The sequence below is a fragment of the Adiantum capillus-veneris genome, chromosome 13 (genome assembly GCF_014529385.1).
Source record: "Adiantum capillus-veneris isolate H3 chromosome 13, ASM1452938v2, whole genome shotgun sequence".
Taxonomy (NCBI): domain Eukaryota; kingdom Viridiplantae; phylum Streptophyta; class Polypodiopsida; order Polypodiales; family Pteridaceae; genus Adiantum; species Adiantum capillus-veneris.
Genome location: NC_140943.1, coordinates 2,037,523 through 2,062,941, shown reverse-complemented (window position 1 = coordinate 2,062,941; position 25,419 = coordinate 2,037,523). Strand labels below are relative to the sequence as shown.

At 48.1% G+C, this 25,419-nt stretch overlaps 1 protein-coding gene across 4 annotated transcripts in view; it reads right to left on the bottom strand.

Annotated features, from left to right (window-relative positions):
- The window catches only part of LOC147443509 (uncharacterized), a 191,602-nt gene that overhangs the window by 41,777 nt on the left and 124,406 nt on the right, over positions 1–25,419 (bottom strand). For all 4 annotated transcript variants that reach the window (XM_086526320.1, XM_086526319.1, XM_086526322.1 and 1 more), the window contains 3 exons: positions 9,006–9,101; positions 8,845–8,921; positions 8,591–8,765 (listed from right to left, as the gene is read on the bottom strand). In XM_086526320.1, the coding sequence (XP_086382446.1) occupies positions 8,591–8,765; positions 8,845–8,921; positions 9,006–9,101 (348 nt within the window). The remainder of the gene's footprint in view (positions 1–8,590; positions 8,766–8,844; positions 8,922–9,005; positions 9,102–25,419) is intronic.

Genomic DNA, 25,419 nt, shown 5'->3' with positions numbered 1-25,419 from the left:
CCCCCCCCCCCCCCCCCCCCCCACCCCCCCCCCCCCCCCCCCCCCCCCCCCCCCCCCCCCCCCCCACCCCCCCCCCCCCCCCCCCCCACCCCCCCCCCCCCCCCCCCCCCCCCCCCCCCCCCCCCACCCCCCCCCCCCCCCCCCCCCCCACCCCCCCCCCCCCCCACCCCCCCCCCCCCCCCCCCCCCCCCCCCCCCCCCCCCCCCCCCCCCCCCCCCCCCCCCCCCCCCCACCCCCCCCCCCCCCCCCACCCCCCCCCCCCCCCCCCCCCCCCCCCCCACCCCCCCCCCCCCCCCCCCCCCCCCCCCCCCCCCCCCCCCCCCCCCCCCCCCCCCCCCCCCCCCCCCCCACCACCCCCCCCCCCCCCCCCCCCCCCCCCCCCCCCCCCCCCCCCCCCCCCCCACCCCCCCCCCCCCCCCCCCCCCCCCCCACCCCCCCCCCCCCCCCCCCCCCCCCCCCCCCCCCCCCCCCCCCCCCCCCCCCCCCCCCCCACCCCCCCTCCCCCCCCCCCCCCCCCCCCCCCCTATTAAATTTTTCAAAATTTGCCCCCCCCCACCTCACTCTATCGCCCCCCCCCCCCCCGGTCGGCTGCTTCTCTCTCTCTCTCTCTCTCTCTCTCTCCCCCCCCCCCCCCACCCCTCGTGCCCCTCTCCCCCGGGCTGCTTTTTCTCTCTCTCTCTCTCTCTCTCTCTCTCTCTCTCTCTCTCTCTCTCTCTCTCTCTCTCTCTCTCTCTCTCTCTCTCTCTCTCTCTCTCTCTCTCGGGACTGTAGCAACAGCCCAGCCTCCCTCTGTTCGCGCGGCACCACAACAGGAGCATCGTCAGGACTTTAATCCCTCTCTTTGTGCAGCAGCGCGCCCATCTTTGAACATATGGCGGACTGCAATGATTGAGGACGTACAGCGCGCGTAGCCCCGGCAGGTCAGCTTGAATTTTATAATTTTATAATGGAAAATGATTCTTTGAGCCACACCGTAATGGATCAACGTCAAGGCCATGAATGCTTGATGGATGTTGCACAAACTGTCACACTTGAAGAAGACCCTGCACAGGACACGGAAGCCGCCAATGTCTCACCTGTTTGCAAGCCAAGAGCAAAGGCAACCTTCATGCTCACGAATAAGTGGATGGCGCTGATGGAGAGGGAAATGAAGGAGTGGAAAACAGAGATGGAAGGATGGTGGAAGGAGAAGGCCAACCTCCTTCAGATGGTCTTCAATGAAGACGCACAATGGAAGAAGGAGAAAGAGAGCCTTAAAGCAGAAATACGCACACTCAAAGAAGAAGTCTCAGCCCTCAAAGAGGAGAACCCAAACGCCGAGATACGGGCACTCAGAAAAGAAGTCTCAGCCCTTAAACAGGAGTTTGCTGATAGAGTAAGCAATGGACTAGAGGAAGGCGAATTTCAACCCTCGGTAATAGATGAAATCAAGGAAATTAAGGAACAAGTAAGGATGATCACAGAGGAAGAGAAACTGAGTGTGGCAAAGACATCTTCATGGGCGGAGATGATAACAAGGACACAGAAAAAGGCGGACGAGGCTGAAAAATGGATTGAGGTCGCCAAGAAAGGGAAAAGTCAAGAAACTCCTTGTACACCGACGATTATCAACATGACTCTCGAAGAGGAACAAAGAAGGCGGATGCAAGCATTGCATGTGAGAGTGACCGGTCTCAAGGACATAAACAATGTGGAGAAAGAGGTCACAAGCCTTACATCCATGATGGGGATGGAGAAGCCTTTGCACACAAAGGCATGGAGGGTAGGTAAGAAAAGTGATGGCACGGGAGAGTCTTCAAAGGGGAGAGCTCTCATACTACGCTTCCCCTCGTTGGAAGACAAGAAGGAATTCTTGAGGAAGAGGCCTACTCTCAAAAAGACAGGTATTTTCCTCGGTGATGACCTGACTCTCTCACAGCTCGCACATATGAGAGAGGTAATGCCAGAGATTACAGCAGCAAGGGAGAAGGGAAAGATAGCCTTCTACAGAGATGGACGGGTGGTGATTTTAGAGCGGCGTACTGCATGACGGTGCGAGACATATGGGACCACACTGAAGATGGCTACCTGGAATTGTAATGGGTCTATGAGATTGGACGTGGGTGCATTTGAGGAGAGTTTCAAAGACAAGGATATTGTGTTCTTCTCAGAGACTCATCAGGCCCTGGGACAGGTAATGCCACATGTGGTGGGATACAGATGGGAAACAGCTCACAGGACAAATGCGAGATCTGAGCATGGGAGTAGAGGCTCAGGAGGAGTAGCAGTGCTATTCAGAGAGGAACTACAACCATTACTGCATATTGTACGAAGAGATGATCATGCTAGATATATGTGGGTGAGACTGAGAGCTGACACAGGTCGATTCCTATATATTGCCATATGTTACTTTCCTCCCAGTACATCAATGTATGCCACATCCAGAGGGCAGTCGCCTTTCTCTATCCTAGATGATGACATTTGGGAGTTCTCTAGGGATGGTGATATCATTCTCCTAGGGGACTTTAATGCCCGAACGGGCAACTCGCAGACAGTCTTCTACGACACTTCAGATGAGATGCTTAGAGAGCTGGATGTGGGTGAGTTGGGACTTGACAGATGCTCCGATGACAGAGAGCAAACGGAGTATGGGAGATACCTCATGGAAATGACGACTACACATGGATTAGCCATACTTAATGGCTTACAACGATTTCCTGGAGCAACCGGTTTCATATGCTTTCCACATAGACATGGGGCCAATACAGTGGATTATATTATGACACAACCGAGCTTTGTACCCTGCATTCAGGACTTCACAGTGGGAGCCAGGCCAGTGGGCATAGCAGTAGATCATGCTCTCTTGACACTATCTGTTAAATTTCAGTATAGTACAACCCAGACATCAGGAGGCAGGTCACACACCCGCTATACATTTACACCAGAGACTGATTTCGTTTATTCAGAGGAGATCTGGGACCGTCTATTGGAAGGCATAGCTGGCACAAATGGTACATGCCTCTCAGTGGAAGAGTGCGCCACTCTACTGTCTAAGACACTGCATGGGGCTGCATCAGTGGCATACCCACACACTCAGCTGGGCAAGAGACGACATTCTGGGAGCATGCCCCAGAATAGTTGGTATGATGAGGAGTGCAGAGAGATGAGAGCCCAGCTTCAAAGGGATCTTCTTTTAGGAGGCATCACTTACAGACAGTCTCGGATTGCTTTCCGACGCCTTGTGCGACGGAAGAAGCGAGCTTACCTAGCTCAGATGGAGCGAGACTTGTATCAGATGTTCTTGAGTAGGGACTCAGGAGAGGCATGGAGACTCTTCCATGAACACTCCCCTCCCCCAGTGATTACTTCACCTGAGGTGTGGGTCCAATATGCGACATCATTATATACGACCTCTGGATAGGAACCCCTTCCAGACCCTACCAAGCCTTGCCCAGCTACGAGCACTTTCTTTACTCCTGAGATGGTACAAAGGGCCATTGACAAGATGAAGACCGGAAAGGCATATGATCATGACGGTCTAGTAGCGGAGCACTTTATACATGCCAGGGATATGCTGATGGAGGTTCTCGCAGTGTTATTCAATCGTGCCACGTGTGAGGGATTACCTGAGACTTGGAGGTTGTCTAATATTCTGCCCATCTTCAAGGCTGGTGACCCTACAGAGCCCGGGAACTACCGCACTATTATGGTTGGACACACATTGGCACGGTTGTATGCATCTATCCTGGAGCAACACTTGAGTAATTGGGCAGAGGGCGAGGGTGTACGAGCGAAAGGCCAAGCCGGCTTCAGGAGGGGTTTCTCCACTCTTGATCATATTCTGACACTCAGGGCCATCATCAAGGAGGGCAGAGCACATGGGAGACGGATCTACTGTAGCTTTGTGTATTTTCGTAAAGCATTTGACATGGTACCAAGAGCTCGATTGATGCGCAGATTACAGGAGATGGGGGTGCCCATAGAGGTGATTTGGGGGATTATGGCTTTGTACAGATCAGTGATGGGACATGTACGCACTCCGGAAGGGGTATCTGAACTAGTTCACTCTACTATTGGAGTAAAATAGGGCTGCCCATTGTCTCCTACTCTATTTGGTATGTATGTTGATGAGGTGTCTGATTACATCGACGGAGAGGGTGACAGAGGTGCACAGCTGGCAGGGACGTGGATCCCATTGTTGCTATATGCTGATGATATTGTGCTGATATCCGACTCACCAAAAGGTATGCAACGACAGTTGGATGCACTTCGCAGTTTTGCAAAGGATAGTGGATTGTGTGTAAACCTAGGTAAAACCAAGGTTATGGTGTTTAACACCACACCGCAATGGGTCAGGAGATCAGTACCTACTTTCAAATATGGTCAGGAGATTGTGGAGTATACATATGCATACACTTACCTGGGGGTAGTCTTTACTGGGCCGAGATTTTCCTTGAGAAGAGCGGCAGAGACTAGACTAACCAGAGTTGGTGCGGCTCTGGGAGGAATGGAGAGGATGTGTTCGCACGTTCAGTTCCAGGAACCTAGGACAAAGTTATGGCTCTTTGATACTATGGTTGCCTCTACTATGTTATATGGGGTGCAGGTTTGGGGACCTTCTGTAGGCCAGGAGGGTTGGAGGCGTATGGAGAAGCCCCTGGTATCTATGATCTCTCGGCTGATTAGAGCGAAGGCTTCCGTACCACATGATATCATTCGAGCGGAATTAGCTGCTCCCCCTATGGTGATTGAGGCACTTACTAGATCAGTTTCTTTTGTACACAGTTTGTGGGATACTACCAGAGACAAATATGCCAGGGTGGCTCTAGAGTCCTCCAGACAATTAGCTCTTAATGGGGATACATCATGCTGGTATGCACAGATGGCATCATGGTTTCAGACACATGGTTTCACCATGGACAGGTTGCCTCCTTTTCAATACTCTCTACAGGCACCCTTGAGGTCTTTGACGCGGGTAGAGATTAATAGACTCATTCGTCAGGATCTGATTCAGCTGGACACAAGGAGGACATGGATAGAGCCGATACAGGAGTTGGGCACAAAGACGGCTTTCTATAGAGAGCATTTTCTCCACCTCACAGGGGATGGGTTTGTGATTCGACCTAGTTATATGGACAGGCATCTTTCTCATGGTGTCCGATGTGCCATTGGCCAGATACGCACGTCCTCACATCAGCTCGAGATTGAGACTAGCAGATTCAGAGGGACACCAGCAGATAGCAGGATATGCCGCTTATGCCTTCTAGAGCCAGAGACAGAGGTACATTACATATGTCATAATGTCATTGCACAGTGTACTATGAGATACGAGGCCGTTTTCATTGTATATTCAGAGAAGGTTTCGGGCCACTATCTAGGGTCATGAGTTATGAGGATCAAAGATGTCTTGGGCTTTATCTACTTGAGCTACACAGGCATAGAGAAACTTTACTGAGGAGAGCTGAAGAGAGACAACCCCAGAGACAGATCACAGATTTCTTTACACTAGATACTGAACACCTAGAAGAACAGACAGAGGAGCAACCAACAGTGGAGAGGTCTACCCGCACTACTGGCATTCTCATAGACCGTGCATTTGAGCTAGGGAGATCTAGACGACCCAGATGGAGAAGAGGAGCTACACAGTTTCGAAGGAGGCTATAGCAAAGGATTCGAGCCATACTTTTTCGTCGTCCAGAGAGCAGATGAAGATGGATCTCTATGCAGATAGATCTCTACTTCCCTCCCAAATTGTCTACACATTGTATAGCTCAGTTCACACGTTTCACGCCTCTCGCCTTTCACACCTATCCGCTTAGTTTAGGATTCCGCAATATTTATATCTTGTTATCCCTAGTCTAGTTTAATTTATTTTGTTAATCTGACTTGATATCAGATACACCGCATTGTAACTTCCTGGTCTCATAGGTCACTTTGGCCTTTTGAAGACGTTAATATAACATTTCATTTCATTTCATTTTCTCTCTCTCTCTCTCTCTCTCTCTCTCTCTCTCTCTCTCTCTCTCTCTATATATATATATATATATATATATATATATATATATATATATATATATTCAACAGTTCAGTTATTGTAGTTTCTAATCGTGTGTTGCTATTGATTTCTCGCTTGAGTTTCCAAGCTTGCTACAGACCCTATAGCCCTGTTGATTGCACACATCTTCAGTAGGGCCATGGCGGAGGGATTCCAAAGGAGTGAACTAGACACACAATTGTGCCTATCCACAAGTCTAGAGACACCCTGGACCCAAAGAATTATAGGACCATCAATGATTGGCCACAGGACAAACTCTACGGAGCAGTACAAGAGGTAGAGCTTGGTTCATATGCAGAGAGGGAGGGACTTAGACCCCCCAGCTAGGCAAGTTCCAGACTAGCCTTCTCTATCATAAATCACATCTTCACTTTGCGTTGTCTCATAGATGGGGTAAAAGCGCAGAACAAGGAGCTACACTACTACTTTGTGGGATTCCACGAAGCAGCAGATACAATTCCACGTAAGAGGCTCTTTTAGCGCCTCCAAAGCTTGGGTGTGCCTTCACAGATGACTTGGGCTATATATGCCTTATGAGAGCAAGCGACAAGGAGAGTACGATGCCTCGGAGGCTTAGTAGACCCTATTACTAGCACGATTGGTGTGAAGCAAGGATGCCCACTCTCCCCGATCCTCTCCGAGATCAGCGCCAGTTTGGTGGAGATACATAGACAGACTTGTTTTAGAGGACCACAACCCTACCGTCACCCTCCACACGGACACACAGAGTGGTCACCCTACAAAACACTGAGATGGTCAGAGCTAAGAGACGCCCTTGAGCTCCAGGATGCAGAGCTCTGAAGACCGAGACTCCCATCACATACACATCCAGGAGATTCAAACTCGCCACCACCAGGCAGCCTCGAAGAGATTTGCTCATATGCTTGCTAACCTAGCCGCACTCATACATGTAGCCCTTGCACCACACCCACCCATGCATGAAATCTTACACCCCCAATTTGACACAGATGGAACTAGTCAGCTTGATGCACTTCATGATTGTACTTACTTGTGCATATAGATGTGCACCCATACCCCGTAGAGCTTCAAATCCCCCCCCCCCCCCCCAACCCCAATACCATGTATCTTGTATTCTAGCCTCCCATGAATCACCCCCTACCACAGGACCACATTTTGCTACTTTGTACTTTTGTCCTAGCCCAATAGATGGGGGACGCACACATGTATATTTGATTTGTTTCACGACATCTAATTAACATAAAAAGAACTTTCAAATGGACGAGGATTTGGAGGTGTAGCTTGTACAAGGAGGAGCTGCGATCCATCATTCATATTGTATGAAGGGATGAACATGCCAAATATATGTGGTCAAGGTGAGAGCAGCGATGGGTAGACCAAAGTACATTGCAATATATTATTTTGCTCCCAGGACATCTCACTATGCATCACACTAGGGACAGTCACCCTACATGATTCTGAATGAGGACACGAGTACTCTAGGGATGGGAATATCATCCTACTGGGAGACTTCAATGCAAGGACAGCCAATCAGAAATCTTCCTTTTTTGATATGACTGAGGAGAGATTGATAGAGATAGATACTACAGAGCTCGGACTTAGAAGCAGCTCACAAGATGAGGAGTACACAAAGTATGGGAGATATCTACTGGAGATGGGAACAACACACATGGACTAGCCATCTAAATAGCTTGGGGTAGATATCCGACATCCAACAATTTTGCCTGCTTTCCTCACAGACATGGAGCCAGCACGGTAGATTATGTGCTAGCCCAAGTGGGCTCCATCCCACTTATCCAAGTTCTCACAGTGGGGCCTCGTCCTATTGGGATGGCAACAGATCATGCAGTCGTACCACTACAGCAGCAGCCATACTCAGAGGTCTAAAGGTCTATTTCTGAGATACACTTTCTGTAGAGAGACGAGCGAAGTCTACGCATCCAGATTTATAGACTTTGAGTATGGAGGATCCATGAAGGCCTTTAGGAGGGCTCACTTAGATCTTCACTGAGACTCCACACGCAGCTGCGGCGACATCTTTCCCCCATAGCTAGGCCACAGTGCAAAGACATTCCGGGAGCATGCCCCAGGACAGTGGAAACTTGATATGATAAGGAATGCAAAAAGATTAGAGCTCAGTTACGGAGAGAGATTGCTACTGGGGTGACCACTCATAGACAGTCACGTATCCTCTTCCGACGCCTTGTGCAAAGGAAGAAGCGAGCATTCTTCGCCTAGCTTGAGGACATGGGAGACCATAATGTTGCAGCTTTGTGGATTTCCGCAAAGCCTTTGACACGATAGCGAGAACTAGGCTGATGCTGAGACTGCAGGAGTATGCCGTGAGCAGTTACGGGGTACTATGGCACTCTATGAGACTGGTTGTACAAGTACGGACCTCAGAAGGTTTATCACAGCTCAAACCATAAAAACATCCTTATTTGTATTAAGGAAATCTTTCTAAGACTATTGTGTTCAATGCTTGTTCTACAGTAATGTTCCATTTCATTGCAACCATCTCTGGTGTACATCATGCCTGGACAAAGGCGATTTCCTTTTCTGAAGTAAAGCACTTACAGCCAAATAGTCGCTTCCACCATACGAGTTTGGTTCAATCATGACTGCTCGCCAGACATTATTCTCTCCTAGTCCGTAAGAAACAACTTGATGAGAAGAAAACACTAATTCACCTTCATCCTCTGGAGTCTTTGCTTGCAGCATAAGATCTGATGCTATGCATCTGGCTGATTCACTAACACAATCATAACAGTTTCTGATTACGAAGTGATAAAAATACTCGTGCCAAACCACAAAACATACCAAAAACACACCTGTCTCCACAGAAAATCAAGGTTCCACCAGGCTTCAAACGCCTGCAGAACTGTCTAAACAGATCTATTACCGCTGCCTGGCAAAAACTGAAAATTTAGAGCAGCAAGTTGTACAGAAAATTAAGAGTTGCACAATCTCAAACAAATATGAAAGTATGTACCTCATCTGGAAACATGTCAACATGCTCCCAATCGATATTGGTAATCAGAGCTATCTGAGGTGTTAAGCTTAAAAAGCAACCATCGTACTCATCTGCCTGCAAAATCAGACATTCAGATTGCTCCTTTGATCAACCAAAGCTGTCCCTTCAAATGATATTTCAATTCAATCAGCAGTATCATCTCTCTATACTCTCTGTACTCAGGCATCATCTATACAATGCTCACCCACCACCAGTAGCTTCCTCATCAGACATGCTCTACATATACAGAATTCTGAGAGCATGCCCCAAAAGAGGTGGTATCATGATGGGTATAAAGAGCAATATAGTCATCTCCAAACACAAGAAAATTGGGAGTATTCACATGCAATAAGCCGTGTGCCTATGAGGAGGTAACATATTGGGGCATATGCCACCTGTTCATGAGCATGGATGCATCCATCGAATGGCACAAGATGAGAGACCTTGAGATCTCCTCTAGGCCAAGTGGAATGGCTGCCAGTCACATCTATATATCTTTCACACTAGGTTGCTCTTGCGCTTGGGAGGTCACTGGCATCTCCCATACATTTCCCAAATAAGAGATAGATGGCGCATACATATGGTGAATCTTCAGCTTACTCTATGACACCCATCCTTAGCAAAAACATTTTTTTCAAAAAGGTCCTTCTACCAGCTTTTGATTTACCAAACAGGCTACGTCTCCCATGTCAACAGGGTACATTGTACAAATGAAAAGGGAGACTCTCCCATGATCAACAACACATCTACAGCAGTTGAATCATTAAATACTTAGTAACAGGGAATGGCCGTTTTCAGGTCTCCGTTCCCCGTTCCCATTCCAAGTTCCCGTCCCGAATCGCCGTTCCGTGTTCAAACGTGAGTACCCGTAACAGGGAATGGCATCCCGTTCCGCGTTCCCGTTCCGGTTTCCCGTTCCTGGTAACTATGATTAAATATGTTTTTATCCCCTTTTTTTCCTTTGAGGGGGCGGGCGGGGGGTGTTGGGGTGCGGGCATTGTAGCACCTCAAGTATGGGAAACCCCTCTCCATGTAAGCAATCCTATGTGTCGGCCATGTAAGCCAAAGCCATGTGAAAGTGATGTGGACAAACCTAGTCATAGCCTATGTGGAAGATAAGCATCTAGTGATGTCACCCATGTGTGTGTGTGTGTGGATACCTATTTGGCTCTACTTAAGAGCAGCCTTGTACACACTCTTTGCTATCAAGCATTTATGCAATCAATCAAGTCTACTTTGTATTAGCACTCTCTCTTTCTCTTAATCTTGTGCTACTCCTATTAGCACGCTAATTACATGTATTAGCCATGAATGGATCTCATGTTAACCCACAATAACCCATCAACTGGTATCAGAGCCTTGCCTAGATTATCATTTCCTAATCTGATAGATCCTAGGCATCCTTTTCTATGCTAGATTGCATTGGCTCTCTCTCTCTCTTAGCCATTGCAATTGCTAATCAAATTCCCCATGCATTGCACATTAGGCTTGATACTGATCACCCTCTCAATTTTCCTCTTTCAAAGTCATATTGGTGATAGGATATGTACCAATTGATGCCACTACCCACACCAAGACGGCCAAGGAGAGAAATTGCCATTAATTGCACATTCAACAAATGGGTGACTAGTACCATTTTGGGTTATTAATTAATCTGGTTTTCTTGCATTTTTTGTGTGTTTCTTGCTTGAATTTGTTGCATAATTGGAAGCCCCATCTCAATTTTTTGATTACATGCTTTAATTGCACCATGCAAATCTCTGGATTTTGAGGCGATTAGTTCCACTAATCACATTTTTGCTGCTTGTGTGTGTGTGTCCTTTTCTGTGTGTGAACCACTCCTTGGACACACTAAATTTGGCCTTATTAAGGTTTGGTCTTTTTTTTTTTGTGAATGCTGGAGCTCATCACAGAGAAATTGAAAGCCCTGCACTGCAAACTCCTTTCGGCAACCCGCTACTCGTTTTCCCCTGTGGATTCTCCCTCGCCTAAAAGCACACGGACCTGCACTCCTAGCGTGTACCTGCCAATTCCCGGGACTTGATTTGAAGGCCGTGCAAAGTGGGCCACACACAGAAGAGAACACGGGCCCTGGTTTGAACTTTGAAGTCCGTGCGACGTGGGCCACACACAAAACAGAGCGCACTCAGAGCAGGCCTCACTCGCGGCTCCACAGTTTTTGCAGAGGACAAGAAGAGCAGGTGCTTGTGTCAATGCGTTGTCTTATTCTGGGTCCTATTTTTTCTTTTTCATTGGCAATTATCTCCAGGCTTCGAGGGCCCACCTTTCACGTGGCTGCTTTGCCATTAATGTGGCTCAAACTAAACCTCAAAGCCAAAAACGGTAAAGGCTCAATCCCACTAAGCAGCACTTTTCTGCGAACTATTAGAGCTAAATCACATGCCAAAGCATTCATGCACCATAGATTACATGTAATGTATGTTAAATTTATGCATCACTTTGACTTCACAAAAGAAATGTACGATTCTATCTATGCTTCCGCACTTACGCCCACCATTGTGAGAGTAGACACTACCGTCTTCAAGATGGCAAGACCTTCCTCACGGGCTAAAAACATTGTTTTGTATGCTATGCCTATCACCAAGGCATCTGTCATGATTTGTGATGCAGCACATATGACTAGGCCACAAACATCACCAACAAGAATAATCAACAACATCATGGCAAGGACAACAACAAACAAACAAACAACCAGTTGCAGTTTTGTGTCGGGGAGAAATTCCTCCAAACTACCAACAAATAACCCTCTGAACATGTGCAGCACTCAGATTGTGTCTGTCAAACCCTCCTTCGTGTAGGGAAGCTTGTGCGTGTAGCTACCCTTGTGATCGGGAGACTTGTGCGCTTACCCTTGTGTGTGTAGGGGATGCTTATATGTGTCAAACCTACTTGTGTGAGGAGAAGTTTGTGTGCCTACACCCATTGTAATAGGGGAGACAAATTTGTGTATCTTCATCCTCGTTTGTGTTTGAGGGGAGGCAATTTGTGTGAGTGCTATATCCATCTTTTGTGTCGTGTGCAACAATACCCACAAGGGGAGGATTGTTGGGGTGCGGGCATTGTAGCACCTCAAGTATGGGAAACCCATCTCCATGTAAGCAATCTTTTGTGTCGGCCATGTAAGCCAAAGCCATGTGAAAGTGATGTGGACAAACCTAGTCATAGCCTATGTGGAAGATAAAGCATCTAGTGATGTCACCCATGTGTGTGTGTGTGGGTACCTATTTGGCTCTACTTAAGAGCAGCCTTGTACACACTCTTTGCTATCAAGCATTTATGCAATCAATCAAGTCTACTTGGTATTAGCACTCTCTCTTTCTCTTAATCTTGTGCTACTCTTATTAGCACGCTAATTACATGTATTAGCCATGAATGGCTCTCATGCTAACCCACCATAACCCATCCGGGGGGGGGGGGGGGGGGACCGTGGTCCACTGGAGGTACCGCCACAGCTCAATACTGCCTGTTACGGTCTCTCGGCCCTGTCGAAGCTGCTTTTACATGCTATTAGGCTGTCCCTTGAGAGTGTGAATTAGTTCCAGCCACAAAGCACGCACTCACAGTACAGAAGGCTGGGTCTGTCCTAAAGGACTCTGAAGCATTGTGCCCGCTATACAAACCATAGGCAAGGCTACTGATCAGCTCCCATCTGTGATCCCTCTCCTATGTCCTAACTGCTGTCAAGAAATCAAGCATTGCTGGGAGAGGCGGGGGTTTTGAGGGGGGCACGTTTTTTGGGGCCACTGGATTGGCCGCCACAACTTACTACCACCTGTCATGGTCTCTCGGCCCTGTCGAAGCTGCTTTTACATGCTATTAGGCTGTCCTTTGAGAGTGTGAACCAGTTCCAACCACAAAGCATGCACACACACTACAGGAGGCTGGGGTCTGTCCTCAAGCACTCTCAAGCATTGGGACGCTATACAAACCATAGGGCAAGGCTAATGATCATCTCCCATCTGTAATCTGTCTCCTATGTCCTAACTGCTTCCAAGAAATCAAGCATCGTTAAGGATGTCTTCAAGCCTAATCCATACACTGCCCTGCTCAATCTCATAGCCCAATACTGGCCTTGAGCTAGGTGCCATGCTACAACCCCCCACAGGAACATCATATCTGGAAGAATGGAGGCCATTACATGAAGGATCCTGAAACGAACACGCGGATAGGATCTCTTGGCTACACGGGCCGCCTACAGACACGCGTCGGACGAACCACTCGACCATAGCTACCATTCGGTGGCACCCCGTGATGGGGCCACCCCCTGTAAGACCAAGCGTCCCATACCACCCGGCCTCACCTCCTCGAGGTGACCTCGCGCACTCCTAGCGTCACGGACTAACCACTAGCACTCTGCCAGTGGGGGTCGATGTAGCACGGATAATGTGTCGTGCTCTCTACAGTGAGTGGTCCTCGGTGCAATGTGCGTGACAATCTCACTCAACAGACTGAATCTCCCTCACACAGACTGAACAGAAAGGAAACAATAGACGTCAACAGAGCTCACAAAGACACAACAGCAGACCAGAACATATGACTAGACTATCTCAAAGACTGATACAGACTCTGGCGTGGCAGCACACTCAGCTCCAGCCCAGGACTCACAGGTACAATGGGGGTGTCGAGGCTCAGAGTTGCTGGGATGGTGAAGACGTGCTCAGTGTAAAAACCCACTCTAGACGACTACGTACAAGATAATGCCACTGGCCCAAAACGACTACTCATATGTACAATCATCAAGAGCCACCAACGGCTCATAAAGAACATCATCTAAGTCTATCCCCACTGGGTGGCGGTGGTGACCTGACCACGATGTCCACTAGACCACCCTGCCACGTGTCTCTGCCCAAGTGTGAACCGACCAGACCAAAGACCAACTAACCCAAGCCCAACTGTAAACTACTGTCGTATGAAAGTGAAAGTGACACTGTAGCAGGCTACAGGTTGCCCGCCACAAGACCGCTGCCCGTCCCGGAGAGCGGAACTGAAGAACTACTGTTGGTGGTCGGATGATGGAGGAGGAGGAGGCTGATAGTAAGGTGGGTAAGGAGATGGAGGCCAAGTGTATGGTGAGGGGTAGTGGCCATGAGGAGGGTACATCGGGTATGGAGTAGCCACCCCATGAGCAGGTGAGACGGTGAGACGGTTGAGGGTGAGTAGGTGGAGCTGGTGGAAACCTAGGAAAAGATTGCGCAGGCTGCGAGGGTGGAACAGGTTGTTGGAATCCCGGGAAGCCGTAGAAGTGATGAGGAAAGGATGGAGTCTAAACCAACAGGATCGGTCTCATCACAATTTCAAGGTCCCTCTATGGCAACCCCCTCTGAGACGGTTGAGGGTGAGTAGGTGGAGCTGGTGGAAACCTAGGAAAAGATTGCGCAGGCTGCGAGGGTGGAACAGGTTGTTGGAATCCCGGGAAGCCGTAGAAGTGCTAAGGAAAGGATGGAGATTGGGAGGGGGTTGCCATAGAGGGACCTTGAAATTGTGATGAGACCGATCCTGTTGGTTTAGACTCCATATTGGTAGGATTTGCTTTCTCTGTTGTTTGAGAATCCCCTGAATGTGCTTTGGAAACATCCGTCTGTGTCGGTACCTGTGTTGCCATAGTAGGAACTTGCTGAGAAACCGGGGTTGTAGTTGTAGCTGTAGCTGGAACTGCCTGTGAAATGGCTACAGCTTGGTATTTTGCACAAGAAGGACATAGTGTATGTATCACCGGAGAGAGGTCATGAACTGCTGCGGTCATATCATTTGCCTCTTTTAACTGTTTTTGCTGAGTGTGGACAATATGTTTGAGGTCCACTACCTGTTGAGTTAAGATTCTTATGCGATCCTGAGTTGTAGCAATGAAATTGTCCCTATCCATCGCTCGTTGAAGATGCGTTTGCACTTCCCTTGTCATACCGTCATAGCAAGCGTGATGCATACCGTTGGTACCTTGCAATGAGATGGATGCATTGATAATCGTCGAAATGGCTCTTCTGTCTGCCTCTAAAAGTCTGTCGGCCTGAGGCGCAAAAGTATCATACTTGTCAGATGTAGGTGCCCCAGAGCTAGATGCCCCTGCAGTATCCTTCGGTGCCCCAGAAGTAAGAGTAGTACATGGTGCTCGCGACACAACTTGAGGTTGTGTTTTAGTGACTGCAACACTACTCACAAGAGGTGGTGTGAGAGTGGAGGTGGCCACAGAAGTAGACATATGCACTGCTGGTGTTGTAGTATGGACGTCAGAGATTTTGACCTGTGATTCTGAGAAAGGTAGTGTTGCCAGTTGCTCAGATGAATCTTTTTGTACCTTTGCCCTCTTGCGCAAGATGCCTTTTCCTTTGGCCATTTTGGAACATTCTTGCTCTTTTGGATCATCTTGAAGGGTGAGAACTGCTTTTGCATCTGTCTTTTGCTGCATAATCTGTACTACCCAATACATAATAGGCGCTGCATAGCAATTGAACCTTTCTGCTTTGCCTTTACGCTGAGTCTGAACTGTCCTGTAGCGCTTTAAACAGCAAATTGTGAAATGGGTATGGCAGGCAATGGTAGAGACAAAAAAGAGCATCCCATATTGCTAGAGAACCTGGAGAAGATGGAACCCCCGTTCTTTCAGGTGCGCGCAGTAAAAAATAATACTGTAACACTGAATACAGTTGCTGACTCCTGTGATAGTCTGGATGTGAGTCCAGCAAAAGTTCCTGACAAGCAGTTGCAGTTTCTTCTGGTGAGAGATTCGAGAAGGTTTTTGTTGTGGGCAGAGGTGCCAGCATAGTCAATATTCCCATAGCCTGTCCGATATCCTCCGCTGTAAGTGCAGTATCATTCAGCTTTGGAAAAGTTACCAAGAGGGATCATAGCTTGGCAGTAGAGATATTGGCAGACAAATCGGTCTGAGCCAAATTTTGAAGACCCAAGTGTATCAGTTGCTGCTAAGAGAACACATCCTTGAGTACTGGATTCGGAGCCTGTAGATGATATATCATTATTAAAGGTACCTTGGAGAGGGCACCAGACGGGCGAGGCACCTGGAGAGTGGTGACTCTGTCAGCAATGACTGACTGTGGTGAATCTTCCTCTGAAATCTGCTCTGAACTAGGAGTATAGTCTGACTTACTGTCAGAGCTATCCCCAGATGCAGAGGACTCTTCCTCTGATTGCAGATGCTTTTCACTATTTCGAGTACGAACCATCTTCCTAAACTGTGCGGGGACTTCCAGGGAGAAATTTGAGTATAGCAAGGCTCAGGAGCTTCGGAAGCACTTGGTGCTGGGAAGACTGTGAAGACGCTTGGTGCTTCTGATATGAAGAAGTGGAGACTGGTCTACTTTTAAATTGAAGCTAAAGTAGCTTTTCAGTTTTTTAAAAGGTGCTTTTTAAGTTTTTTTTTTCTTTTTTTCTTTTGCGCAAACCAATGTTGGGGGCGGGTGAGGAACAAGGCGAGAGGGAAGTAATTGGTGAGGGTAGAGTGGGCCAGGGCGAGGGGCTAGGGGCGAGGAGCAGGGCAGGGGCAAGGGGCGAGGGGATGGGAAGGGCTTGGGGCGAGGGAAAAGGGGAGGGCGAGGGGGAAAGGGGCGAGGGGCGAGGGGATGGGAAGGGCTAGGGGCGAGGGAAAAGGGGAGGGCGAGGGGGTGGGAGGTTTTAGGCGAGGGCGAGGGCGAGGGCGAGGGCGAGGGGGAAAGGCGAAGGGCGAGGGGATGGGAGAGGGCCAGGGCCAGGGCGAGGGGGTGGGAGGGTTAGGGCAAGGGCGAGGGCGAGGGGAGAGGGGATGGGAGAGGGCGAGGGGGTGGAAGGGTTAGGGCGAGGGCGAGAGGGGGCGAGGGCGAGGGCGAGGGCGAGGGCGAGGGGGAAAGGGCTAGGGCAAGGGAGAGAGGGTGAGGGGTCTAGGGCGAGAGGGTGAGGGAATTTGGCGAGGGGATAGGTAAGGGGGTTTGGGGAAGGGGAAAGCTAGGGTTAGGGGCAAGGGGCTGGGAAAGTTAGGGCGAGGGCGAGGGAAAGGGGAAAGGGGAGGGTTAGGGCGAGGCTAGGGGCTAGGGAGAGAAGGTAATGGGTAGGTTTAGGGCTAGGGGAGGGGGTTGAGAGGAGAGACAAGCTGAGGGTAGAAAAAAACAAGTAGCTCTAACACTTCGGAAACTATCCCAGAGACCTTAAAGATTTAGCTAGACCAAAAGAATAGAAAGCATGGATAAAACCGAGTTACTAGAAAGAATCAGCAATTCCAGATAAAACGCGAAGTATCATCGTACATAAATACCCGACTCAAAGCATTTATGCATCTCCAAGAACTGAGTTTAACTTGAGAGCAAAAGCTGAGAAAAGGAACTTAGTCAGATTGAGGAGATTAGGTTATGTCCAAGAAAGACAAAGATTGAAGACAGAGAGAGTGCAGGATAGAGTTGATCCAAGTCCAGAATCAAACCTATGAGCTTAACAGAGTCTGCAGAAGGAGAGCTGTCTAAGGAGAGGGTCTAAGAGATAAGATAAAACGGAACAGCAAGATGCGAAAGATAGTGATTCCGAAGCTATTTAAAGGTTCAGGAGTCGGCGAAGCTCAACACTTGACTGTCGCGCGGTTAGACCCTTGAGCGGCTTCTTAAGCATGATAGCATTTGATCCGAGATCCATTGACTAAAGGCAACGTAACTCCTTCGAGAGTGGCTAATTGTACAGCGCCGTGGGGTAGAATCTCCATCACCTTATATGGTCCTTGCCATGCTGGGACCAACTTCTTTGCTTTTTTCAGAAACTTGGCCTGATAAAGTAGCACCAGTGCTCCTTGCGTTATTTGCGGCTTCCTGAGATGGCGATCATGCCAGGCTTTACGACGAAGCTGCTCTACTTCTAGAGCCAATGAATCCAAACCTCGGCTTTCCTCCAAAAGGAAAAGATGAGAGACAGATGCCGACCCCAAATTTCCATTGGCACGAAGACTCCCCACTCGCGGGGATCCTGAGTTGAATTCAAAAGGTGCTATCGCTTCCAAACCGAAAGCCAATTGAAATGGGGTGTGATTGGTTGTGGCTTTGAAAGAAGTTCGATAAGCCCAAAGTGTACCATGGATAGCTTGAGCCCAAGTCGAGGGATGAAGATGACATGCTTTCCGCAGGAGTGCTATCAAAACCTTATTAGTGCTCTCTGCCTGCCTGTTTGCTCTAGGGTAATAGGAACAAGATTTTCTGTGAAAAATCTTGTAGTTGGCCAGCAAGGTAGAAATTGTTTCATTCACAAAGTGACTACCCCTATCACTGGTGATTTCCAAGGGACATCCAAACCTGCACAAAATATTTTCGTAGAGAAACTTGGCTACCGTAGTGCCAGTGCAATCCGTTGTTGCAAGTACCTCTGTCCACTTTGTTGCGTAGTCGGTAGCCACCAAGAGATACTTCCGATTGCCTGGTTGGGCAGAGGGAGTAATTGGGCCTACAAAATCTATGCCCCATCTCTCAAAGGGTTGCCATGCCATAGAGACCTGCAGAGGACGGTTTGACTGTTTGCTTGGTTTAGGGCCACAGCGCTGACATACATCACATACCTTTACATAGGCAATTGCATCGCCGAAAATATAGGGCCACCATAAGCCACACTGGAGAATCTTTTGTGCAATAATGGCCAGGGTAATGGCCACCAGTGGGACCACTATGGGCATCCTCTAAAATATACTCGACTTCATGAGGGGAGACACACCGCCTCAGAACACCATCCTGCCCTGATTTGTATAGCTGGCCCCCAATGAGAGTGAAAGGCCTAGACTTCAGCAACATGCGTCTCTTCTGCAGGGGAGAAGCATTCTCTGGGTAGAGGCCACTAGAAAGCAGATGCAAAACATCGCCGTACCATTCCGGTGTGGTATCTACCTTAGAGAGACTGCTATCAAGAAAGTCGTCAGCAACCCCTGTTGCTTCTTCACCAGTGTGAACGCGAGAAAGGTGGTCGGCGAGGACATGATGTTTGCCGGGCCTGAGTACCACTTCGAAATCGAACTCTTGAAATAAGAGTAGCCATCGCCATACTCTACCTGCAACCTGCGGCTTGTTGAGCAGGTATCGCAGGGCATGGTGATCACTAATAACTGTGAAGTGGACCCCTAATAAGTAGTGCCGAAATTTTTGCAAAGCATACACAATAGCTAAACCTTCCCTTTCTGTGGTGCTATAGTTGCACTCTCCCTTGGTGAGTAGGCGACTTGCATATTGAGCAGGGCCATCCAGGTTATACTCCTTACTAGGTTGAGTCAGCACCGCACCCACAACCAGTTGACTGACATCTGTATGCACATGAAAGGTGAGACCAATCGGGAGCTACTAAGATAGGCGCTTCAGTGAGGTGTTTTTTAAGGTATGCAAAAGCTTCAGCTTCTGCCTTTCACCATTGAAAGGGAACAACAGCACGGGTTAGGCGGGTCAGGGGTTGAGCCACTTGTGCATACATGCGTATAAACCTGCGATGATACCCTGTGTGGCCTACAAAGCTTTGTAGGAGGTGGTAACTTTAAGATTGCCACAATCTTCTCTGGGTCAGGCGCTAAACCTTTAGCAGACACCACATGGCCTAGAAGTATGCCTTCAGTAACCAAAAAATGACATTTGTTGGGATTTAGCTTTAGGCGTGCCTCTCTGCACCTGAGGAAGACAGCAGAGAGACGAGCGAGGTGTTCCTCTAGGTTTTCCACTGGGGTTGAACATTGAGCACCTGAGAAGATCGAAAAATCGTCCATGAAGATGCGAAGATGATCCGTAAGCAGAGGACAAAAGATGAGATATACCGCCCTATTGAAAGAAGGTGGGGCATTTTTCAACCCAAAAGACATTCGAGTGTATATAAAAATACCCCACGGAGTCACAAAGACCGTTTTCAGCTGACAACCTGGATGGATGCCCAACTGATTGTATCCACTAAACCCATCCATGAAACTGTACAATACATGCCTTGCTACATCTTCGAGCACACGCTCAGTGAAAGGTGTTGGGAAACCATCTGGGATAGTTACTTTATTCAAAGCACGGTAATCGACGCACACACGGATTTTGTTGGATTGCTTCATAGGTGATAACCACTCAGAGTGCTCCACAGGTACTATGATCCCTGCCTCTTGCATTTTTTTATAACTCTGCCTTGACCGCCTCAACATACTTTGGGTTGAGCTTGTAAGCTCGGCCTCTTACAAGCTTAGCCCCTTCAACCAGAGGTATAGTGTGGACACCCAATTCTGGTGGAATCCCCTCTAAATCCTTGTAGGACCAAGCAAAAACATCTTTAAAAGAATGTATGAAAGAGCCTACCTGATTGAGTAATGCGGGATGCTCCCATAACCAAGCTGTTAACAGTACGTGCTGAGGGTTGTCAGGATCTCCCATGTTGACTTCTCTGACCGGGTCTGGGGGTGTAGCTGGAGAGGGTGCTTCTGAAGATGAGAGGTGGGCTGCCTCTTGGAGCTTCAAGACATTATGTGCAGGTGTTTAATCGATTGGAAACTCTGCATACTCTTCTTGTAACCATCCCTGTGGGAGCTCCTCGAAGGGTAAATCTTCAGATGCAGGCGACATGACAGAGTGCTTTTGAAGGGGGTCCGACTTGGGAGATGCTCCAGGAAGGGGGAAATCTTTGGCGAGTGCATGCAGAGGAGATATCTTCCCCCTTCGGTGATGTGTTATAGGTTCCCCAAGACCGAGGGCTTCCATCGGCGGGTCATTCGAAGCATGAGAATTTGGGGCTGACACACTTACTTCTTCGACTGTTGTACTGTCTGCTGTAGGACTTTGGACATCTGTGTCCTCCTAAGGATTTTGAAGAGAGAGTGTTACTGGCGGCACAGGTAAGTTTTGAGTAGAGACCATGTAGCATGGCATCGAAGTGGTAGCTTCCAACCACTGTAGTAGGTCCTCGTCAGACCCGTCAGGTGGGATGGGTTGCTCAGGGTTGGGGTTGGACTGTACTGACAATGAGCTGTACTGAGCCACTGGATCCATTCCTCCTTCAAGCCGGATTGGTTGCATTTGGGAGCCGGGAGTGTGTATCCACATGGCGTCATTTCTCCAATCATGAAGTGCCTGAGTATGCCGCAACCATGGTCTACCAATCAGCAAAGGAAATCCTCCCTCCACCTGAGGAAGACTGACCACCACAAAATCCAAGCTAAATGTGAAGTCTTGTACCTTCAAAGGCACCTTCTCTACTATGCCCACAGGATAGACTGTCCTCTGGTCTGCCAATGTAACAGTGAATGGAGCAAGGCGAGTAGGCTGCAGACCTAAGGCTGACATGGTAAATTCACGCATTAGATTGATTCCAGACCCACCATCCACTATGACACCTGAGAATGACTTCCCAAGAATAGATACAGTAAGACATGGACTTTTATAGTCGGTGAGGGGAGCAGCTGGATATGAAATCATGTAGGACTCCAGGGGCTGCACAGGTAGGTGCCCGCCACTAGGCCATGTACCAGGGTACAAAGACTGAATTATAGAGAGGGTGTCACTTCTCAGGGTTGCATCTAGCCAGAGCATCTCATAAAGAGACACTTGCTGAAAGGTGTTCTTCAAGATTGCTTCCGCTGTGGGCCTAGCTTCTACAACCTGGGCCTCCTCGGAAACTTTGACCTGTTGCAAGTCAGCTACTGCTGCCAGGAAGGCTCCATCAATGTCCGAAAGCATAGAGATTGGCCTCTTCTTTGCACCACTTACTGGTGCAACATTTTGAACAAGTTGCCGAAGTGTTGGACCGGATGGTCCCGTTGGCAAACTTAAACCCAGGGCTGCTCTTTGTGCTCGAGTGAGCACCCCAGTAGGCTCTGCTGCTTGTTGTGGCTGAACTGTATGTGCAGCAGGTGTTGGCTGAGGGGTGGTGTTCACTGTGATCAGATTGATTTTCGGGAATGTAAACTCTTGTTGATTCTGATTTGGGCCTGAAGATGAAGTTGCCCTTTGTTTGGGACAATCTTTACTGTAGTGGTCCTTAGACTCCGGACAATGTCTGCAAGGAGGAGACCCTTCAAGTAAAGGACACTTACTTTGGTAATGCCCATATTCACCGCATCTGTAGCATAGGATTGGCCAATTAGACAGACGAAACGGGGGACGAGGTGGTCGCTGCTCTTGTTGTTGCATGGTGCTGGAGGCTGAGGTGTAGAAACTTTGGGGAACTGAGGGAGTACTGGCATGATAAAAGCTGTGGGGTGCAAAGTTGTTGTGCATGAGACCATGTTGGATGCAGGTGCTAGCCCTTGTTGGAGAGAAGGACCTAGATTTTGTTGTATTTGCCGCAATCCTTTGATATAGTACCAATCCTTATCTTCGTGCCCAGATTTTTCGCAGAAGTGGCAATAAGCCCAAAGGGGACAGTCCTGTGGAGGATGTCCAGGAGAGCGACAAGAGCTGCACCATACCATAGCTTTGGTCTCCTGCTGAGACCGAAGCTCTTCTAGTTATCTCTTGATTTGATCGAAAGCCTCCAGGTGCGATGGTTTCTCGTCTCAGAGAGATTGATTTCTCTTCTTGGAGGGCGCGTTGTAGTTTGAGGGCTTCGAGTTCCCTGCGCAAGGAAGTCAAAGGATCAGCAGGACTTCCTTCGGAGAACACAGAGGGAGTATCTATGTGAGGAGAGTTGTTGAACGCATATCATACAAAAAATCACGAGCTTTGACTTTCTCTAAGCCAATAGCAATAGGGGATTTAGGCTCAAACCATACATCAGCATGAATGGGCTAAATCGAGTAGCACAATGCTTGCTACTACTATTGTAGCAAACTCCAATTGTGGCAGATACCTTTCCCAATCAGACTACCGATGAGAGACGTAAGCTCTCAACATGTCTTCCAACGTCTCCGTCGAACTCAAGATGATCGGCGGACAACATACTCAACTTTGTCCTAAGGTTAGCATCTCAATCACTGATGATATCCTCTTGCAGACCATACAGCTTATTAAGCTGATCGATAAATATAACCGCCAACTCATGGCTTTTTACTGTCGACTTCGTTGGTATAAACTTCACCATTTTTGTGAGCCTATCGACCACAACCCAATTTGCGTCATTGCCCCGACTAGTATTTGGCAAACCAACGATGAAGTCCATGGAAATACTCTGCCGCTTGGCATCTAGGATTTCTAATGGATGTAACAGGCCAGCTTTCCTAAGGCGCTCTGCCTTATTGACCTAACACTGAGTGCATCTTTTCACATAGCTCTCTATGTAAGAGCGCTTCCTTGGCCAATAAAAATACTGTTTGACCAATGCCAAAGTTCTCGGATGCCTAGGTGCCCAGCTCTAGGAACATCGTGGCATTCCAACAAAATCTTTTGTCGAACCTCATCGATTTTAGGCACGCAAACCTTTCCATTTCTAAACAATAGTCCACCTCTAATGGAATATTGTCGATGTCTTGTCTCTCCAACACGACTCACTTGGGCCTTCGGTCCACCCAAGCCTATAAACGAGTCATTCCCCGCTTCGACCTCATTCCATATCTTGCCAAAATAGCTATCGGAACGACATAGCCCTCAAAGAGAGAGATAGAAATCTGTCGAGATTTCAGCCATAGACAAGGCATTAACCTCAAGAATCCGACTGAGTGCGTCAACAGCTCGATTGTTGGATCCTTTTTGGTAACGGATCTCAAAGTCAAACTCTTGCATAAGCTTAGCCCATTTGGCTCTAAGATCACCTTGATCACAAACATAGCACAAGGAGCCATACAAGTAGTGCCGCCATTTCCTCAAGGCGTGGACTACAGCGTAAAACACTTTTTCATACATTGGGTAACGCATCTTAGCGTTAGAAAGTTTCTTACTTTCAAAGGCAATAGGATGTCCATCCTGATATAACGTTGCACCAATCGCATAACCGCTAGCATCCATTTCAACAACAAATGGCTAGCTAGGATCCACAATATGACGCAGTAGTCACTAAATGCTTTAGTGTCCAAAAGACCTTGTAGAGACGCTCATTCTAGACAAGACGGGGATTACCTTTTCGATGAGATCCCGAAGTCTTCGGTCCTTTCACCCCTCCTTTTAGAAGTCGTGTAAGCAGAGCAGCAACTTTAGAATAATCCTTGATAAACTTGCGAAAGAATCCAATAAAGCCTAGAAAGGACTTTACTTGGCGCACATTCTTCAGAATGGGCCAATTTCGCACTTTAGCGAACTTTTCAGGGTTGACGCGAATTCCATTGCGAGTAATGATATGACCCAAATACAGAAGCTCTTTCTTGACGAAATCACACTTAGAAGCCTTAGCATAAAGCTTCTCAATTCTCAGTACCTCAATAATAGCGCGTACATGTGCCAAATGCTCAAACAAACTTCGGCTGTAAATCAAGATGTCATCGAGAAATACAACGAAGTTGCCTAGAAACGATCTCAGCAGATCATTCATCATCTGCTGAAATGTAGCGGAAGCATTGGTCAAACTAAAACGTAAGACCAAAAATTCATAATGACCATAACGTATATGGAAACCTGTTTTAGGAACATCTTCAGGTTGATCCATATCTGGTGATAGCCTGATCGCAAATCTATCTTCGTAAAATACAACCTCCCATGGACCCGATCTATCAGATCGTCCATACGTGGGAGCAAATACTTGTTCGTGACAGTGAGCTTATTCAAGCCCTTGTAATCCACGCAAAAGCGCATGGTGTTATCCTTCTTTCGAGAGAGTAACACAGGTGCTCCCCACGGGGATTTACTTGGCCGAGCAAAACCTCTGTCAAGATACTCTTTCAAGTGCCGCTGAATCTCATCCTTGGTTTTACTAAACCAACAGGGTTGCTTTGAGAAAGGCTGACTATCAGCCACCAGCTCAGTGGCATGATCTACCCCTCTCGAAGGCGGCAAGCCAGGAGGTAGATCATAAAAAAAAAAATCCTTGAAATCAGTCATGATTTCTCGGATAAGGTTGGATTCGTCGGAATCCCCAAGTTCAACAAAAGAACATGAAACATTTTTACAAAATTAAGTGACAGAAGTACCAAGCACTAATGAATCAAACCAAGCAGATGGTACACATTGATAAAAGGCAGCAAGCCAGGAGGTAGATCTTCAGAAAAAACATCCTTGAAATCACTCGTGATTTTGCGGATAAGGTTCGATACGTCGGAATCTCCAAGTTCAACAAAAGAACATAAAATATTTTACAAAATTCAGTGACAAAAGTACCAAAAACTAATAAATCAAACCAAGCAGATGGTACACATTGATAAAAGTCAACATCAGAAGACTTTGTATCTTTAAACATTTCCAAAGAAGTAATAATTGGTATTGCAAAACCATTATTAGAGAAATCTGATTACAAAGCGAAACAAATACATGAGGCATGTCCTGTTTAACAAAAACAAGAGATGTACATAGTCTATATACAACGTGTCTTGTTTATCATAAAACCATGG